General features: G+C 52.8%; 1 protein-coding gene across 1 annotated transcript in view; it reads right to left on the minus strand.

The window, feature by feature from the left end:
• Positions 1-10,242, minus strand: part of SCRT2 (scratch family transcriptional repressor 2) — a 12,893-nt gene extending 2,651 nt beyond the window's left edge. Inside the window, exon 1 of the mRNA XM_004370606.1 lies at positions 10,110-10,242. Coding sequence (XP_004370663.1) covers positions 10,110-10,242 — 133 coding nt within the window. The remainder of the gene's footprint in view (positions 1-10,109) is intronic.
• Between the last annotated feature and the right edge of the window lie 7,824 nt (positions 10,243-18,066).

The following is an 18,066-nucleotide window of genomic DNA, read 5'->3' on the forward strand; positions in this document are numbered from 1 at the left end:
AGCGCATGGCTACTAACTGAAAGGTTGGTGGTTTGAACCCACCCTGAGGTGCCTCAGAAGAAAGCCCTGGTGATCTGCTTCTGAAAAGTCACAGCCATAAATAGCCTATGGAGCACAGCTCTACTTTACACACATCGGGTCACCATGAGTTGGGGTTGACTCGATGGCAACTAACAACAATAGTATGTCACAGGGTTAGGTCTGCGTGGACTGTCCTCCAGCCCTGAAGGCCAGCGTGTGCCCTTATTTTCCTCTCTGTCCCTTCAGCTGCCCCTGCAGAAGCCAGTGGGGATTATGGGGGTGGGCGACTCAGTGGGGGAGGGGCTTGGTGGACAGATGGAGCTGGGCAGCGGTGGTGGGAGTTTTATAAGTCGGCGTGCCCAGCCTCTCAGCACTTCATCCTTCCCCTCCCGTCCCCCTTTGTCTGGAGGTTTCCTCTGCTTCCCACCCTAGGAGCCAGGCCCCGAGGTGTTCAGGGAATATGTTTCATACTAAGTTAAATGACATGTTGGACACTCCCAGGCCCTCACTGTTTATTTTCTCACATTGTAATTACTGATGTTGATAATAATATTTATTGAGCACTTAACTATGTGCCAGGCACTGTGCTAAGTGCTTCACCCCCAGCACTTCATTTAATCATCGCAAAAATATGCTTATTAGCTCCATTTTACAGATACGGAAACTGAGGCACAGAGTGGTGATGGGACTTACTCAAGAGGTGGTGCCAGGATTGAAACTCACTGTACTGCTTTGCTCCTTTCCCCTGGGGAAGGGGCTGTGGTTGGGTTGTTCATCTCCTGTCCCTAGCTTCCAGCATAGTGCCTGGCGGTTAGTGGGCACTCAAGTATTTGTGGAATGAGTGATAAAAATTCGCCAGGTCAGCCTCACTTGACAGTCCAGAAGGGTCTGCCACAGGCCATCGTGTCTACCCAGGCTTCTGGCCAAACCATAGAATGGGGAGGAGTGATTTGATTCCCTGACACAGATTCTAGCTGGGTGATCTTGGGCAAATGGTGCATCTTTCTGCTTCTCAGGTCCTTTCTGTGGAAATGGAGAGAGCATAGGATCCATTTGTGAGGGTCACTGATCATATGACCAGTGCTTTGCATGCTCTATTATTAGAGAAGGATTGCATATTGGTTAAGAGCACAGTTCTGGCTTTACCATTCCACACTGTGTAACCTTGGGCAAACTCCTTGACCTCTCTGTGCCCCCATTTCCCTGGCTGTAAAATAGGGGATTACAAAAGCACCTAATTCATACAGTTGTAGTGAGTCCATGAGTAAACAAACACAGAGTAAGCAAGTAATGACTGACGCTCATAGAGCACTTACTGGCCAGGCACTGTTTTAAGGGCTTTACACGTAGGAATGCACCCCACCCTCACAACTCCAAGGCTGGTACCATTTTAAAGATGGGAAAACTGAGGCACAAGGACACTAAGGAACATGCCCAGGGGCACACAGCTTGTATGTCAGAGCTAGAATCCCAGTCCAGTGCCTGGCACATTATAAACTCACAATATATATTGGTCATCATTATTAATAATAATAACAAATTCTCCAGATGGGTTCCTGTGTTTCTGCTTTCCTGGGGTCCTCCTCGTCACCTCTTACTACTCTTCTCTGGGCTTGTTTTCTTACCCACCCACCCCCAAAAAAAACACTGCAGTCGAGTCAATTCCGACTCATAGCAACCCTGTAAGACAGAGTAGAACTACCCCATAGGGTTTCCAAGGCAAGGAGCCCTGGTGGCACAGTGGTTAAGAGCTCGGCTGCCAACCAAAGATTGGCAGTTCGGATCCACCAGCCGTTCCTTGGAAACCTTATTGTGCAGTTCTACTCTGTTGTATAGGGTCACTAATAGGTTTGGTTTTTGGTTTTTTAATCTTTACGGAAGTGGTGGATTCAAACTACTGATCTTTTGGTTAGTAGCCATGCTGCTTTAACCACTGCGCCACCAGGCTCCTCTTTCCTTACTAAGAATGTGTAATTTCTACCTCTTGTCCTGATGAGAAAGCCCCCCGTCATAGTAGTAGCTCGGTGAAGTAGGCAGTCTTCACTCAAACAGGGCGTTCTGCCCATGACGCCCTCTGGTGGCAGTCTGCAGCACTGCAGTACTGTGCTCCTGTGGCCCGGGGCTCTTTGTGCAGAAATAGAGGTGCCTCAAACTAACGTTGCTCATCCACCTTGGGGCAGATGTGGCATCGCCCTCTGGACCAGAATTGTGGGACCAGACCTGATGCCCAGTGGGGTGGAGTTTGGCATGGGTTGGGTGTCATATGAGAGTCTGTATGGTCATATTAGGAGGAGGTGGTTCTAACTTGCTGTGTGACTTTGAGCAGGTTGCCTAATCTCTCTGGTCTTGGTCTGTACAGGAAGGAGGTTGGCTGGGATGCTATAAAGACCCTTTTTGCATCGTGGCTGAATAGGTTCCTCCATGATACTGTTTGTCCTTCCTCTCTCCCACCCTCTCCCCTAACTCTATCCCATTCTCCCCAGATCCACAGACTTGTCTTTAGCTATGTGACCATGGTTGTTGCTTAACCTCTTTGTGCCACATCTTATAAAGGAGCTCATAATAGGGTTGAATGAGTTAATACATATAAAGTGCTTAGTGTAATGCCTGGCACACCGTAACCTCTCAAGCTGTTGTTATTGCCGTTATTATTATGCCTACAATCCCTAGTGATACCCTTTTGAGTAGACGGATATACATGAGTGTCTCAGCTACTGTGTGACCTTGGGCAAGTCACCTCACCTTTCTGGGCCTCAATCCTGAAGAGCCTTTGGTTTTGTTAGCTGCTGTCAGGTTGGCCCCTGACTCTTGATGACCCCATGTGTTACAGATTAGAACTCCTCCATAGGATTTTCTTGACTGTAATCTTTACAGAAGCAGATTGCCAGGCCTTTTTTCCATAGAGCTGCTGGGTGGGTTTGAACCACCAACCTTTTGGTTAGCAGCCAGTTGTAAACCACTTGTACCACCTGGGAGAACCCTTTAAAAAAAAAAAAAAACCCATTGCCTTCGAGTCGATTCTGACTCATAGTGACCCTATAGAACAGAGTAGAACTGTCCCATAGGATTTCCAAGGCTGTAATCTTTACAGAAGCAGATTGCCATATCTTTCTCCCACAGAGCAGCTGATGGGTTCAAACCGCCAGCCTTTCAGTTAGCAGCCAAGCGCTTAACCACTGTGCCACCGGGGCTCTTCAGAAAACCCTTTACAGCACTATAAAATATGCTTTAACCCTGTGTATGGAATCCAGGCGGGCTCTGGGCATCTTCTTCTGTCCCATGGGTGACTGTAGAAGGCGGAGCTGCCTGTCCTGCCAGCTGACAGGGCGAGATAGGACTTTCTTATTTGGGTCTCAGTAAAGCAGGGAGAGGCAGGGACCCAGAAGCAGAAGACCTGGCTCTCATACTGGTCCTCATCCTCACCCCTAGCTGTGTGACCATGGGCAGATCATGCAGTCTCTCTGGGCCCAAATCCCCCCATCTGAAACACTTTGGAGATGTGGTGATGTTGTGTACATGTTACCTGAGAATGACTTGGTTTTCTCTGTCCAACCAAGAGTCTTGATATTTTAGACTGAAGGTCCAGAATCCAGGGGAAAAAAATCCCAGACTAAAAGGAGAAGGGAATTTTATGGGCATTAAGGTCCTGGGCCCTTTGCAGACATTGTCTCATCCAACTCCGTGACCTCCCTTGGGGTGAGGGTTGGGGAGAATCCCTGACAGGTGATAATAATGATAATGATAATAATACTTCCAAATAACACAGTGCCCCTGCTGTATGCCAGGCACTGCACTAAGCCCAGAGGCCCAGAGAAGGGAGAGATTGGTCAAGCTCTCTCCAGGAGGAGTCAGGCTTGAAATGCTCCAAAGCCTCTGCTCTTTCCAAAACACCAGAGTGGGCTTGGAGACCAGTGAGGGGAGGGAGGTGGGATGGATTTCTTCAGATAATACCTCCCAGTTGGCCTGTGTCTTGTGGGATGGTGGGGTGTTGGGGGTGGGGAAAAGCTGATGTTCTAGAAAATGCTCCAGCCCCTTATCAGTGTTTGTAAACAGTAGCAGTAACGGCCGAACACTGATGGAACAAGGCACCCAGCTGAGTGCTTTATGTACATCAGCTTATGTTCAGCATGGTCATTTCCTCCTGGGCCCTCATTTTGCAGAAGCTGAGGCCCAGAGAGGGCCCTTGACCTACCTTAGGTTACAGAGGAAGTTCGTGTCAGAGCTAGGCCAGCCTCTTGCCTCCCAGTCCAGGCTCCTTCCCCTAGTCTCTCCCAGACTCCCAAGTCCCAAACTTCCTCCAGGGAATATCCAGCCTTACTCCCACCTCCGGCTCCTGAGATGCGAAAGGGAGAGGGCCTGGTGGTGGGCCAGCTTCCCAGGCGTCCCAGTTTCCCGAGGAGGCCCAGCCCTGCTGGGTGGCGGGGGCTACAGGGGCTGCTGCATGGTATATTTAGAGCTGCTTCTTACTGTGCCAGGGCCTCGGGCCTCGAGAATCAGCTCCAGCCAGCTGAGCAGAAAGCCAGGTCTGTCAGCAGCAAAGGGGATAAAAATAGTTTCTCCTGTCTGCTCACAGAGCTGGGCAAAGGGGCTGGGTACCTCCCCCTCCCCTTATTATAGCATCTTTGTTAGCGGTTCTCTGGGCATTGGACCAGAAATGACACCCACTTCCTCCAAGGGCCTGGCAGATTGTACACCTGCCCTCTGGGGTGGGGGCGGTCCCTGAGTCCACATGAGCAGGGGCAGAATGAGGACTGGCTCAATGTGATCAGAGCTATAACGGGTGGGGCTGATGCCCACTACTCAGGCCCAGGGAGCTTCTGGAGGATTGCAGGGCCTCTCCCGACCACGCTCACCTCCTGGAATTCCTGATATTGTGGTCCTTCCTGAATCTGACCCAATTCCCATCATCCTCAAGGAGACTCACGGCTCTGCAGAAATCGATAGGAAAGATTTTTCAAGGAGTTGTGGAGATGGGAGTGGGTAGGCTGAGCACCTTGAACAGCTCAGCCCTGGTTGGTGGAGCAGCCTCCTGCTCCCTTGGAGCATCTCAGGTGGGCCCCTCCTGGGCCTCCTTCTGGAGACAGGGAGTGTTGTGTAATGCCCTGCCTTCTCTGCCCTCCCTGCTTTATGCCCTGCCCTCTCTCTGCCCCAGAGGGGTGTGAGTAGAGGGCTCATTCCAACCCCCTCCCTGCTCAAAGACTGATGGTGGACACTTCACTCTGGGGGAGGCCACCACAGGGAAGGAGGCCAAGAGGTCTGGGGGCTTATCTCTCTCAGCAGTGTCTTGCTATTCCCCCACCTCCCCCAGAGAGCCTCCAGGCTATGGGGCCTCTAGAACATGTGGATGAAGCAGCCACCAGGGTGGTGTGGCGGGGTCCACCATTTATGACCTTGGGCAGGTCAAGGGCCCTTCCTGGTCTGTTTTCCCTCTGTAGATTGGAGCTAGTCCTCCTCTGCCCTCTCTCCACACTGTGTGTGGGGGGTAGGAGGGAGTGGCCCTAAGAGTCTTTGGGATGTATAAATTGCTGCCTTGACATAGGGACTTGGTGTACTTTCCTGCCTGCTCTCAGGGATCACAAACTGAGGCTGTCCGAAGCATGGAAGCTCAGCTGGGTCCCTCATGTTCCCCTGTGACTCCAGGCATTGGGGGAACCATGGTCTCCAGATTCTATACCCCATATTAACCCCATTACGCCACTCTCCTACTAAGTAAGCCCCATTAATTCTTAGGAAAATCAGATTTCTGGGTCCTTGGAAGGTCAGAGCTGAAAGAGATCAAGTTGAACGGCTCAGTTTCAACAGAAAAACTGAGGCGGGGGTAGTGGAAGACTACCCCAAGGCCACACATCAAGCTAATGGTGGGTCTAAGGCTTGAACCCAGCCAGCCTTGAGAACGGACCTGGACATGACCTTGGACTAGAAATTGGACCTGGATCTTGATCCTGGACCTAGAATGTCGACCTGGGCCTTGGACCTAGGCTTAGATCCTGAACCCTGACCTGCTCCTGGACATTGAAACTTGAACTTGGACATATATTTGTCCTGGACCTTGGAACTGGACTTATAACCTTGGACTTTGACCTTGGACCTGACTTTGCACTTGGTCCTAGACCTGACATAGAACATGGATGTTGGACTTGGACCTCAACCTGGACCTAGACTTTGAACCTGGAAATCTTACATGTCTTTAGCATGGACCTTGACCCTGCACCAAGGTGAAGATGCCAGGAGAGGTGGTGGTTATAGAAGACCGCGATGGGCCTGCTGTGTGTCCTTGGGCACCTCTCTAGCTTTCTCTGGGCTCCCTCTGCCAAGGGACTGGGGCAGCCCTTTTGCATTTCTGCTCCCCAGATGGACTTTCTGAGGCGTGGGGTAGATGTGCAGAAGCTGGGGACATTCAGCCACACTCCCAGGCCTGGAGCGACTGCCCGGCGCCATCAGACGGAGTGAAAGGAGGCGGGCGCTGGTGTAATGTGGTCAACTAGATAAGCCTATGGATAGATGCAGGAGAGCTTCCTCAGCCTACTGGGGGAGGCTTAATGTAGCTGCGGAGGGCAGACAACCGCGTTATTGGATTGGCATTGATCCCTCATCAGCCTGGTCAGATGAACTCTGAGGGGATATGGGGGCAGGCTGGGGTGGGGGTGCAGAGGAAGGGGGACCTGGCTCCCAGCTGGAGTTCAGAGCTAGGGTTTGAGGGGAGGTGGGCACGCCAGGGACCCACAGAGACCAGTGACATGCAGCTGAATGAGCAGCGGCCTTCACTGGGGTGACTCAGTCCCCAGCACCTCGTGTTGGGGGCTTGGTCTGTGAAGGGTAGTCGTTGAGGGGTAGGCTCGGTGGAGATGGAGGATGAGGTTCTGAGAGGGTCTAAGGACGTGAGCTGGCATCTCAGAGAGACTGGATCTGTGCTCAGAATCACCCGGGAAGATGAGGGGAAGGGGAGCTCCAGGGGGACAAGAAACAGCAGCGGAGCAAAGGAGCAGGAGGGGAAAAAAGAAGCATTTTCTTGGAGGGGATGATGAAATTAGATCAGGGAGTTCTGCAGAGAGACCTGGAGGTTTTTCCATTTGGGGGCTTCCCCTTCCCTGGTTAGGGGTTCTGTGGGTTTGGGGGCAGCCTAGGCACACCTGCTGCACCCTCTGCCCAGCCCTGTGGAGGCTGAGAGGGAAGAGAACCGGGAGGTAGGGCGGCAAGGAAGAGCATTGCTTGTGTGTGTGTGTGTGTGTGTGTGTGCCCGCACGCGCGCCGTAGGAGGAGTCCTTCAGGAATTCTCCAGCACTCTCAGGCATTCCCTGAGCTGGGGGTACACCTCTTTAATCTGGGGTCCTACATCAGCTAGGAACCTGAGGTTCCCCTGAACTCCATATTCACAAAGCATCCATACCCCACTCCCCCCCATTCCCCTCCAGCGAGTCTCATCCTGGCCCTGCAGCTAGAGCTGCAGGAATGGCTTGTAAGAAGATCCTTCTAATAACTGGAACTATCTCCAGCCCCAGGCCCTCCCCTCTCCCTCCCTGCCTTCTCCTCCCTTCCTCCTCCCCACTCTCCCTCTCCTCACCTCCCCCCCCCCTTTCTCCTTGTTTACCCAGCACACTTACACATGCTGGGAGAGAAAAATGTCGGCTCAGCAATTTTTCACACTTCCCTCAAATGCTCAGCAAGGTTATTTCCGGCAGAGTGGAGACAACGGACCACCAGGAGCTGGCCAGCTCTCTGAGAACCCTAGGTAGCCCTACCTATCCATGGAGTGGGGGAGCTCTCACTGCCCAGTCTGGCCACACCCCACGATTGGCCTGGAAGCAGGCAAGACCGGGCAGAGCCTGAATTCCCCAGCCATACCCAGGCGTGAAGGGTCACCCCCTGGTCTCCTGCACTGATGCTGTCCACTGCAGACACTGCCAAGGCCGCCAGGCCAGGGTGCCTGTCCTCACCATGGGGCAGCCTGCAGAGACTGAAGCCAAGAAAAACTCCAGGTCCCAGAAGCTCTGCCACCCTGAACCAGGCGTCAGATATTAAATGGAGCCCTACAGAAACCCTGACAATGGCCTCCTAGTATTCTATTAGACTCTTGTCTAGGCATCTCCAGTGCCTCCCACCCCACACTTGACTTTCACAGAAGCTGAGCTTGTCAGAGTTGGCTTAGTTCATGCCATCCAAACTCCTTTCACTGCTGGGGAGACTGGGGAGCAGAGAAAGGAAGACACTTGCCCAAGGTCACACAGCTAGTCAGAGATCTAGAGCCCAGATCTGAGTTCCAGGCCAGGGATCTGGCTACTAGGACAGCCTCAGGATTCCCTGGAGGCCAGGGAGTTGGTCTGAAGTTCTTTGGGGAAAGCCCCAAAGACGAGTGGGTCTAGGGGGTCAAACTTGGTGGAACCTTTACAGGAACACCCCTGTTGAAGGCTTTGCTTAGACCCCGCTTCCCATCATTTGCTCAGGGCTCCATGCTCAGCTTTTTTGGACTGAATTCAAGTCAAGGCACTCTCCCGCCTCCTTCCTGAGGGACAGTCTCCAGTTTGGTTGTGCATGCAAAATAATCTGGGCTTCTCTGGGTTTCCTTAGCTGGCCTGGGGACAGGACCAAGGAGACTCGGGGTGGGAAACCAGATCGTTGTGTCAGTCCCTCAGGGGGTCCACATCACAGTCTTGCAGACATTTCAGTTTCTACCCAGCTCCCAGCACACAAATCCCCAGCCCTGGCATGGCCCCAGGGCCACCTTCTGTCCTGCCAGCACTCAGACAAGCCCAGCCATATCCATGGGCTCCTGTCATTGACCCCAAGAGGCTCAAGAAAAGAGGACAGCAGAGCAGGGGACACGTGGACAGAGGAAAAGGGGGTTCTGTTGGGGATCTGAGGGAGGTGAGGGGCTGAGGGGCTGGCACTGTAGCCCTGATCACTCCCTAACTTCTTTGACCTTGATGAGGTCAAAGAGTCCTCTGCCGAGCACCCTGTCACTACCTGGCTTGGCAGAGTGACGGAATGTGGGTAAAGTGCTTGGAAATCCCTGAAATGGAAGCCCCCACCCTCCTGGTCTCCTGCCTTTGCCATCTCAGCTCTCTCCTCATCCTTAGCCCTTTCTTCTCTTCCTTCTTTTTCTCTCTCTTTCTCACACACACATTCCCCAAGGCGAATGCCATATCTGATGCCAGATCCCTCACTGCCAAAAGGAAGCCTCCTCCCTAGACCCCTGCCTTGGTGGGGGCCATCAGAGGAGAAACCTTTTGTGATCCCCTTGATGTGGGAGGTGTCCACAGAATCAGTCTCTGCTGTATCCCCAACCCTCCAGAGATCACCCCTTCTGGGCCTGAATGACCTCTCTTGTCCCTCAAGCCCTTGTCCCTGCAGGAACTTGCTCTGAGATGAAGTGTGTGTGTGTGTGTGTGTGTGTGTGTGTGTGTCGAGGGGGGTGCTTAAAAGGAGCAGTGGGGCAGGCTCTGGAGGGGTATGGGGAGGGAAAACACCCAGGGACCAGGAGCCACTTTGGGGAACCCCTTCCAGAAATTCCCTCTTTCTCTCAGACCCCAGAACAGGCTCAGCCTTTGGCAGGCATGTGGCTGAGGGTAACAAAAGAGTTGTTACAAGGGCCTGAGAACACTTGTCTGGCATCACCAGGGGGAGCAGATTTGAAGGGAGTAAGGGCACCTCCGACTACCCCCAGGGAACCAACCCCATCTTGGCAGGGACTGGTGGTCTGGGCTGGCTTACCTTCCCCACCCTGGGCGCACTCAGGCCATCAGCTCCCTCCCTGTTCCACGAAGAGGGGATCCCCAGACTGCCTTGTGCATTAGCCCTTTATGGGCGCTCTTCGTTCTCTGTTCTCTCACCTCCTACTCAACCCAACCCCGTTCTAGGGCCACAACTTTCAAAGTACGGCTGGCGTGTGGCTGCGGGATGGTCGACCCTGCGACTTTCCCTTTGTAGGGACCTAGCCCCTGCCCCACCCGCCGGCCTCGGGAAGCCCAGGAGGCGCACACGACCAGGGAAATCTCCTCTCGGGGTTCCCTGCCGCGCGCGCCTCTCCTCGTGGCCCAAGTTGGGGAGGGCCCGAGCTCCTGTCTCCATTCTCCCCTCCCGGCCCCACTCACCGTTGTCCCCGGACGGCCCTCGGGCGCCAGGCAGCACGTAGGCGGTCTCCAAGGGGTGGTAGGTGGGGGCCGGCACCCCGCTGCACTGGAAGCCGTCCCCTTTGATCTTCTTTACCAGGAAGGAGCGCGGCATGGTGCGACTGGCGGGGGGCTCGGCGAGGCACTTGCGAGGGGCCCCGGGGGTGGGGGGAGGCGGCCAGCCGGGCGCGATTGGCTGGCCGCGCGGGGTTTCAGCACTGGACAGCTCCCAGCGGGCAGACTGGCGGCCGCGCGGAGCCGGCACTGGTGGTGGCGGCCCGGGCTTGGGCTCGGGCTCGGGCTCGGGCTCGGGCTCCCGCTCGGGCTTGGTGGCGGCGGCGCGCAGACAGGCGATCGCTGGAGCTGTGCTCAGCACTCCGGCTGCCGGCTTTATATGGGACGCAGGCTGGAGGAGATCAGGTGGTCCCCTAGCAATGGAACTGTTCAGCGCTCTAATCCATCAAATGTCCCCCAGGACAATTGCTCCGCACACGTTCCCCTGAACCGGCGGCGGTGGGGGCAGGCGAGGCGCAGGGAGCGGCGGGCGGGCAGGAGGGGAGAAAGTGAGGGCAAGAAAGGCGCAGAGATACAGAAAGAGACTGAGAAAGGGGAGAGGGAGGAGGGAGAAAGAGAGAGAGAGGAGAGAGACACGGAGAAAGAAAGAGACATACAGAGAAAGACACAGGCTGAAAGAGGTAGAAATAGCAGCAGAGAGACCAAGATAAGAACAAAAAGATACAGGAAGAGAGAAACAGAGAAGAAAGACAGAGATGGAGAGAAGTAGCAACATGCACACACTTACACACCCATGGGAGGAAAAGAGAGATGCAGAGACACAAAAAGGGACCCCCCCCCGCCCACCTCCAATGCAAAGAAAGGGAAAGAAAAGTGCAAGATAGAGGGAAAAGCCGAGAGGAGAGGAGAGAGAGCTTCTGGAGCAGATGGGGTCCAGGCACACGGGGACACAGGGAAGAGGATGCAAAGAAAAGAGCGTGAGCTCTCCAGCGTGGCCCTCCTACCCCCAGTCCTCTCCCTCTCCCTCTCCCCGGTTCTGAAGTGGCCAGTGTGGACCCTCAGCTTTAACTAGAGGAAGTCCCCCCTCTCCTGATTAGGTTCCTGCTGGAGTTTGGGGTTCAACTTTCTTCTCCCAGAACTGGCGGCTGGGGGTGGGGGGTGGGGAGGGAGCAAGTCCCCCATGCCGATGCCCAGCCCCGCTCAGCTGGTCCTGTTCCGGTGCCTAGCTCAGGCGGGCGCTGCAAGAGGAAATGAAAATCGTCCAGTAATTAATTTCCCTGCTGCCAGGGGGTGGTGGTTTTGACACATCCGAGGCTGTGTCTTTCCCTGAAGCGGGGAGCAGACAATAGAGACACGTGGACTGGGAAGGAAGAAGGGGGAAGGGAGGGGAGAGGGGCTCCCGCTGGAACTCTTTGCAGGTCAGCTCCTTTGTCTCCAGGAGGATCTGAGCAGCCCCCACCCCTCTACATCCTACATCCGGCCAAAACCCGGGGCAGCCCTCCTGTATCTTGGCATGACTGAGGAACAGGAGAACTCAGCCCCGAACCCAGAGGCTGCATGGTCAAGCCCATGGTGACTGGCTGGCCCAGCAAGCGTGAGATGACCAGTACACACAAGAGTTGGCCCCGAGATTCCCAGAATCTGACTCTAGGAATGCTAAGCTCTCATTGGTCAATGACATTCTGTTTATGGGATGCAAGTCTGATGGAGCAGGGATGTCCCTTTGGGACTGGTCATTCAATACCAGCTGGGAAACTAAAGCCCATGGAGGTGCCCAAAGTCACAGCACATCAGCAGCAATTTCCAGAGCTCTTGGTGGCTTCTGGGCACCAAGTCATGAGACAGCACAGTCTTTGGGATGTGGCTTAGGAATCTCAGAGCAAAAATGGGCCCCTTATCTTGCCAAGGCCCTGCATGATCTGGGGTTCCCTCCCCATCTTCCCAGCTTTATTGCCTGACATAGTGCCTTCTGGGACTTTTTTTAAACCTTAGTCTCGGAGGATTGAGGCCACCACACCCCTTGACTTATGGCACACCCCTGTATTCTCTACTCTAGGTCTTCAGGCTTGCTGTTCTCTTGCTTGCCTCTTGACCTCCACATATGCTGCTTCCTCTGCCCAGTATGTCACTCCCTGTACTTCACCCTACCAAACCTCTATTTATCCTCAGGACTTAGCTGAGACATTACTTCCTCCAGGAAGTGTCCCCTAACTTCCCTGACTTCCTAGATTGTGGACTAGCCAGCTCGCCCTTTAATCCCTGAGGACAGGGACTCAGTCCCATGCATGGCTCAAACCCAAAAAAACCTATTGCCGTCAAGTCAATTCTGACTCATAATGACCCTATAGGACAGAGTAGAACTGCCCCATAGGGTTTCCAGAGAGCAGCTGGTGGATTCAAACTGCTGACCTTTTGGTTAGCAGCCCTATCTCTTAACCACTGCACCACGAGGGCTCCATGCATAGCTCAGCACACTCTTAACAGTGTGCACTAGGGAATCCCAGTTCCCCTACGTACTAGCCATGTGACCTTGGGCAAGTTACTCAACTGCTCTGTGCCGCAGTCCCCCCACTTATAAAGTAGGAATAATAATTGCTGCTACCCCAGGGTTTTTTTTGGTGCATTACAAGAGTTGCTACATATAAAGGGCTCTAATAGTGCCTGGCATACAGTAGGTGCTCAATACACGTAGGCTCTATATTTACAGTTGTGCCTGCTGTGCCCAGTATTCATTCGTTTGTGGGACTTGAATCAATGGTGATCTAGAAGCCCTGGTCCCTTCCCTCTTGGGGCTGGCATTAAAGGGAGAGTGGATGGACACTGAACAAGGAAACAGGTAGATAAACAATATCCTTCCAAACAGTTGTTCAGTGCTATGAGGAGCATACAGGACAAGGTGAAAGAGAGTTACTGTGCCTTTTGAAGGGGTGGCCAGCAAGGGTCTCCTGGAGGAAGTGACATCTGAGCTGAGACTTGAGTGACGGGGCGTCACCATGGAAGGAGCCAACGGAGGAGCTTCCAGGCAGATGCTTCAGCAAGTCAAAGGCTCCCAGGCAGGAATGAGCTCGGCCCAGCTGGGGAACACCAAGGGGTGGAAGGAGATGAGGTCAGATACGTTGGCAGGGCCAGACCCAGAGGATACACAATAAATCTTAAATGAATGAATAAATGAGTGAATGGATGAACAATTATGCTGGTGAGATTCAGCCTTAAAAGGTGGGCCTATTGATTGGAGAAGAACTTTTTGCTATTCATGTAGAGGAAGTTGTTTATTTGCTCAGCTATTGATAGTTGTTCATGGTGTAGCCATACTCGAGTTTGTGCTGCGTACTGGAATATCTGTCCTCTTGGAGTGCCCAGTCTAATGGGGTAAATAAGGCAAGTGGGTGCCAGTGAGCTCACCACTGCCTGCCTGATGGTTCCACCGTCCTAATCTGCTGCACGAGCCCAGAGAGTTTAACAAGGCACCAAGGGTCCATAGTGACTTAGCAACTGAGCCGGGACTGGACCCTCCCTCATCAGGTCTTCCTGCTGGGTAGGGTCTAGAGATAATCCACCCCTTAACTGACAGACAGAGGCCCCACAGAAGGGAAGTGATGTACCTAAGGTCTCACAGCCCACTAGTGTCGGGTTGAAGATAAAATCCTAGGTCTCTGACCTCAGGTTGGCACTTTTAGCAGATAACAAGAAACCTTCAGCCCAGAAGCTGAAGCTCAAAAATGCCTTCAAGGGGAGGAGGCCTTAAGCAGGGTGAAGTACCTCGGGGCGGGCATGGTCCTTACTAGGACACCAAGAAGGGCCTTCTGCCGCCCCCCTCCCCGCAAGTCTCCCCCAACACCGGCTTATTGGTTTCAGAAGTCCACTGTTAAAAATTCATTTCTCCAGGTCATATCAAATAAGGAAAGAACTTTATTCCCAAGACTGTTTGTTGCAAGATGGGAAGCTGAAGTTAAACACTCCAAGCGGGGGGGAAGGGAGAGGAGGTTGTGAAGAAGACATCCCCTTGATAGAATATTCTGCAGCCATTAAAAATCATCCTAGGAGAGAAAAGCTTGTGGAATGATGGTAAGCAAAAGTGCAGGCTCCAGAAATCTCTCACAGCATGTTCACAGCTATGAACTCAAATAAAAATAAACATGCATAACAAAGCGAGAGGAGGGTGGTAAGACTACGGGTGCTTCCCCCCCTTTTTTGTATTTTCTAAAAAGTCCACAAAATGTTTCAGTTCAACAAACAGTTATCTTGAGCACCTGCTAACTACTTCTTTATTTTTAAATAGAAGAAGTAATAAAGTTGAGTCAAACAGGCAGGCTGTTCATTCTTCTGATTCTGAGGAAGATAGCATTGCCCGTGGCAAATTTCCCCAGTGACAGCAATAATTATTATTGCATCAACAGCAACTGTTTACTAGCAGTTCCCTTCACAGAAGCTAGCCTTGCCTGGGGCTTTAGATCGAGGGCTTGGGCATCAGCCTGTTTTCAGTTCAAATCCCTGCTCTGCCATTTCTCAGCTGTGTGATTCCCTGTGCCTCAGTTTCCTCATCTGTAAAATGGGGATATTAATAGGGCCTGTCTCCAATGGAGTATTATTCAGCTATAAAGAAAACGGAAGTTCTGATACATGCCACCATGTGAACAAACCTTGGAAACATTATGCTAAGTGAAATAAGCCAGACGCAAAAGGGCAAATATTGTATGATTCCACTTATAGGAAATATCTGGAATAGGTAAATCCATTGAGACAGAAAATCTGATGGTTGCCAGGAGGTAGGGGAGATGGCGAAAAATCATCCTAGTGTCCTGTGTAAAAGTGGTAAATTAAATTGTGTTTTTTGTGAATTATTCCTCAATAAAGATTAAAAAAAATGAAAAACACAGGGCCGGTCTCACAGGGTTGCAGTGGTGATTAGATGGTAATATACCTGTGACATGCTTAGAGCAGGGCCTGGCACACCGTAAGTGCTGGATGAAAGGTGACTATTGTTATTTACAACCTTTGCTGCTCATCTAAGCCTCGCCACAGCCTCATGGGAGAAGGTGCGATTATTGGTCCTGTTCTACAGTTGAGGGGTGAAATGACTGGCCCAAGGCCACACTGTCACTGTGCAGAGGAGCTGGGGAGGGGCCCCTGCCTGCGGGGCCCACTGCCTGCCTTTCCAGGGGCCCCAGGTTTGGCATGGTGGGGCCAGCTGGTGGGGACTTCAGGCTTGGCCCTCCCTTTCCTAGCCCAGTCTGCTCTGGTACCCTCCAGATGTCAACTCTGCCCTGCCCATCAGGGAGGAGGACAGCTATAGGTAGGGTCTGGGTGGCCCCAGTTGGCTGGTAGAGCTGCCTGAGCCTCACTCAGCTCGGCTGTAAAGAGGGGATGGGGCGTCACTGATTTGTAGGCTCCATGGTGTGGGGGAGGAGCACTGCTAGGGAGTCAGGAGCCCGGCTCTAGACACGGGCTCTGCACCCTCTGCTCCCCTCTGGGCCCCAGCTTTCTCTTCTGTCAAATGGAGATGGGGTGGGATGGTCTCTGAGCTGCTGTCCAGAGCTGGTAATGGAATTCTGTATGAATTCCAAGGAGGAGAGTGGCCACAAATGCATCCGCTCCCTGCTGATGGGGCGCGTGCTGTCTCTGGAAGCTCCACTTACTCTGCCCTGTTTCCACTCTTCTGTGGATTTTTTCCAGGCTCTTCTCTGAGCCACAGGGAAGATGGCAGGAGAAAGAAGAAACTGAAAGTATTTCACCGCTCTCAACGCCAAGGCTAACAGGGATGACTTAACCAAGGGGGGAGTCCTCTGGAATCCGATAAATGCTGGGTTGTCTCTTGTGTCGCTCTGGGCCTCCGGGAAGCAGAAGTGAAAATAAAGGTGGAAATGCAAGAGATTTATTGGGGTAACACCTGTGAAAAAAGAGGTGAGCTTTTAGACTGGGGTGCAGGTGTGACCCCTGTGAAAGGAGAGGTGGGAGGAAGGGGGCTGGATAGGAGGTTCCTCAAACAGGGGTGCAGCTCTGAGGAAGCCATGGCAACCCGACAGGAAGCTTCGGTGCAAAGATTGCCTGTGGAGGAGGCTGTGCTGGGCAGAAGTAGCCCCCGATGCCCACTGGCTCGGTCATTGGCCAGGTATGTCCTGGAACAGCGGATGCAAAGGTGCTGCCACTGGAGGCTGTCAGTGACCAGGGGTCCGAGTGCAGGGTCCCTCTTGAGGGGAGATCTGAGTGACACCTCCCCATGGCTGCTGCATTTTGTTCTTTACTTTATTCATTAGATAAGCACTTACAGAGCTCTGGGCCATTTGCCAGCCACTGGTCTACGTACCCACTTTACAAATAGTACCTTAGTTAATCCTCACACTTGCCTTTTGAGACAGACAGTATTATTATCCCCATTTTACAGAGGGGGAAACTGAGCACAGAGAGGTTAAGTAGCTGGTCCAAGGTTTCACAGCCACTAAGTGGTGACCCAGGAGTCCAGCCCAGGCAGCCCGCCCCAGAGGCTGTGCTCTGACCGTCTCCAGCTGCGAAGTCCCTGGCAGTGATTTCTGGGAACCACCATTCTTCAGGGTCTCAACAGACATCAGGAAGGGGCCTGCAGGGGCGCTTAGCGGTGTGGCAGGGTTGTAGCCCCTCCCGAAGCCTCTTCTCTACTCCCTCAAAGCCTCCCATCTCCAGACCTTTGCATATACTGTTCCCACTCTCCAGAACATCCTTCCCTTCCTCTTTGCCTAGTTAACCCCTTGTCTCATCACTGCCCTGCTTGACCCCAGGATCTAACCCAGGACAGGGATGATGTATGGTGGGAAAGAATATGTTCCGAAGTCCCAGATGACAAAAATATAGCTGACATTTACTGAGCGCTTACTACGTGCTGGGTGCCAAGTTCAACTCTTTATGTAGGTTACCTCATTTAACTATCGTAACAACCTATGAGGTGGAGCTGGCTGCTATCCCCATTTTACAGATGAGGGAACCAAGGCTCAGAAAGGCAAGGTGACTTTCCCAAGGAGGCCCAGCTAGGAACCAGTAGGATCAGGATTCCAACCACGCTGTCTATTTGCAAAACCCTGATCTTAAACCATAGGGTCCTTCTCTCTGAGAAGGCCAAAGGTGCCAGTTCTGGGTGGATAAAGCGGGGTCCTCCAAGGGTGGTCTTCCGAGGGTGCTGTCAGGGGCTTCGCCTGGGCTCCTTCCCCACCATCAGCATGTGTGTTATGTGGCTATTCAATCCTTGTCTGTCTCCCTCTGCCCACACCCCAGGGACTGAGAACTTGAGCCCATGTCTGCTCCATTCACTGCTTCACCCCTACAGTGCTAGGCCAATAATAGGTGCTCAATAAATTATTCTCTTGAATGAATGAATAAGCTAATGAGTGAAAAACCTCCTTCTGACCTCCCTCATCCTCTTCTTGGTCCCCTTTGGCCTGAGCCCAGGTTGACTTGTCAACCCTCAAGATTTCCGTTTGCTTTTGGGGATAATTGAGCCCCTACCCTGACTGTCAAAGACCTTGACATTCTCCCACTAAGGTGTTATTCCTTCAGTGTTGGATATGTTCCTGAGCATGCTAACCCCTGCCCTGACAGGTCATAGCTTAAACAGATCACTGAAACCTCCAGAAGGGACTGGCTGACCATTAGGCTCCCTGTGGGGTCAGGGGACTTGGGACAGCCCCTGGCATGAGTTGGGGCTGGAGTGATTAAAAGGTCCCTACACAAGAGCCTCACATTCAAGCAAATGAGGTGGTTCCATGTTTGGACCTGGAACACCCTGAGCCAAGTTTTAATCCCAGCTCTGCCTCTTCAAGCTGTGTGACCTTGCAAGTTACTTTGCCTCTCTGTGCTTCTATTTCACCTCTGTAAGCTGGGGCCAACTAGCACCTGCTAAATAGAGCTGGGAGTCCCTGGGTGGCTGCTAATGGAAAGATTGGAGGTTTCAGTCCAC

Source organism: Trichechus manatus, unplaced genomic scaffold (genome assembly GCF_000243295.1).
Source record: "Trichechus manatus latirostris isolate Lorelei unplaced genomic scaffold, TriManLat1.0 scaffold00008, whole genome shotgun sequence".
Taxonomy (NCBI): Eukaryota; Metazoa; Chordata; class Mammalia; order Sirenia; family Trichechidae; genus Trichechus; species Trichechus manatus.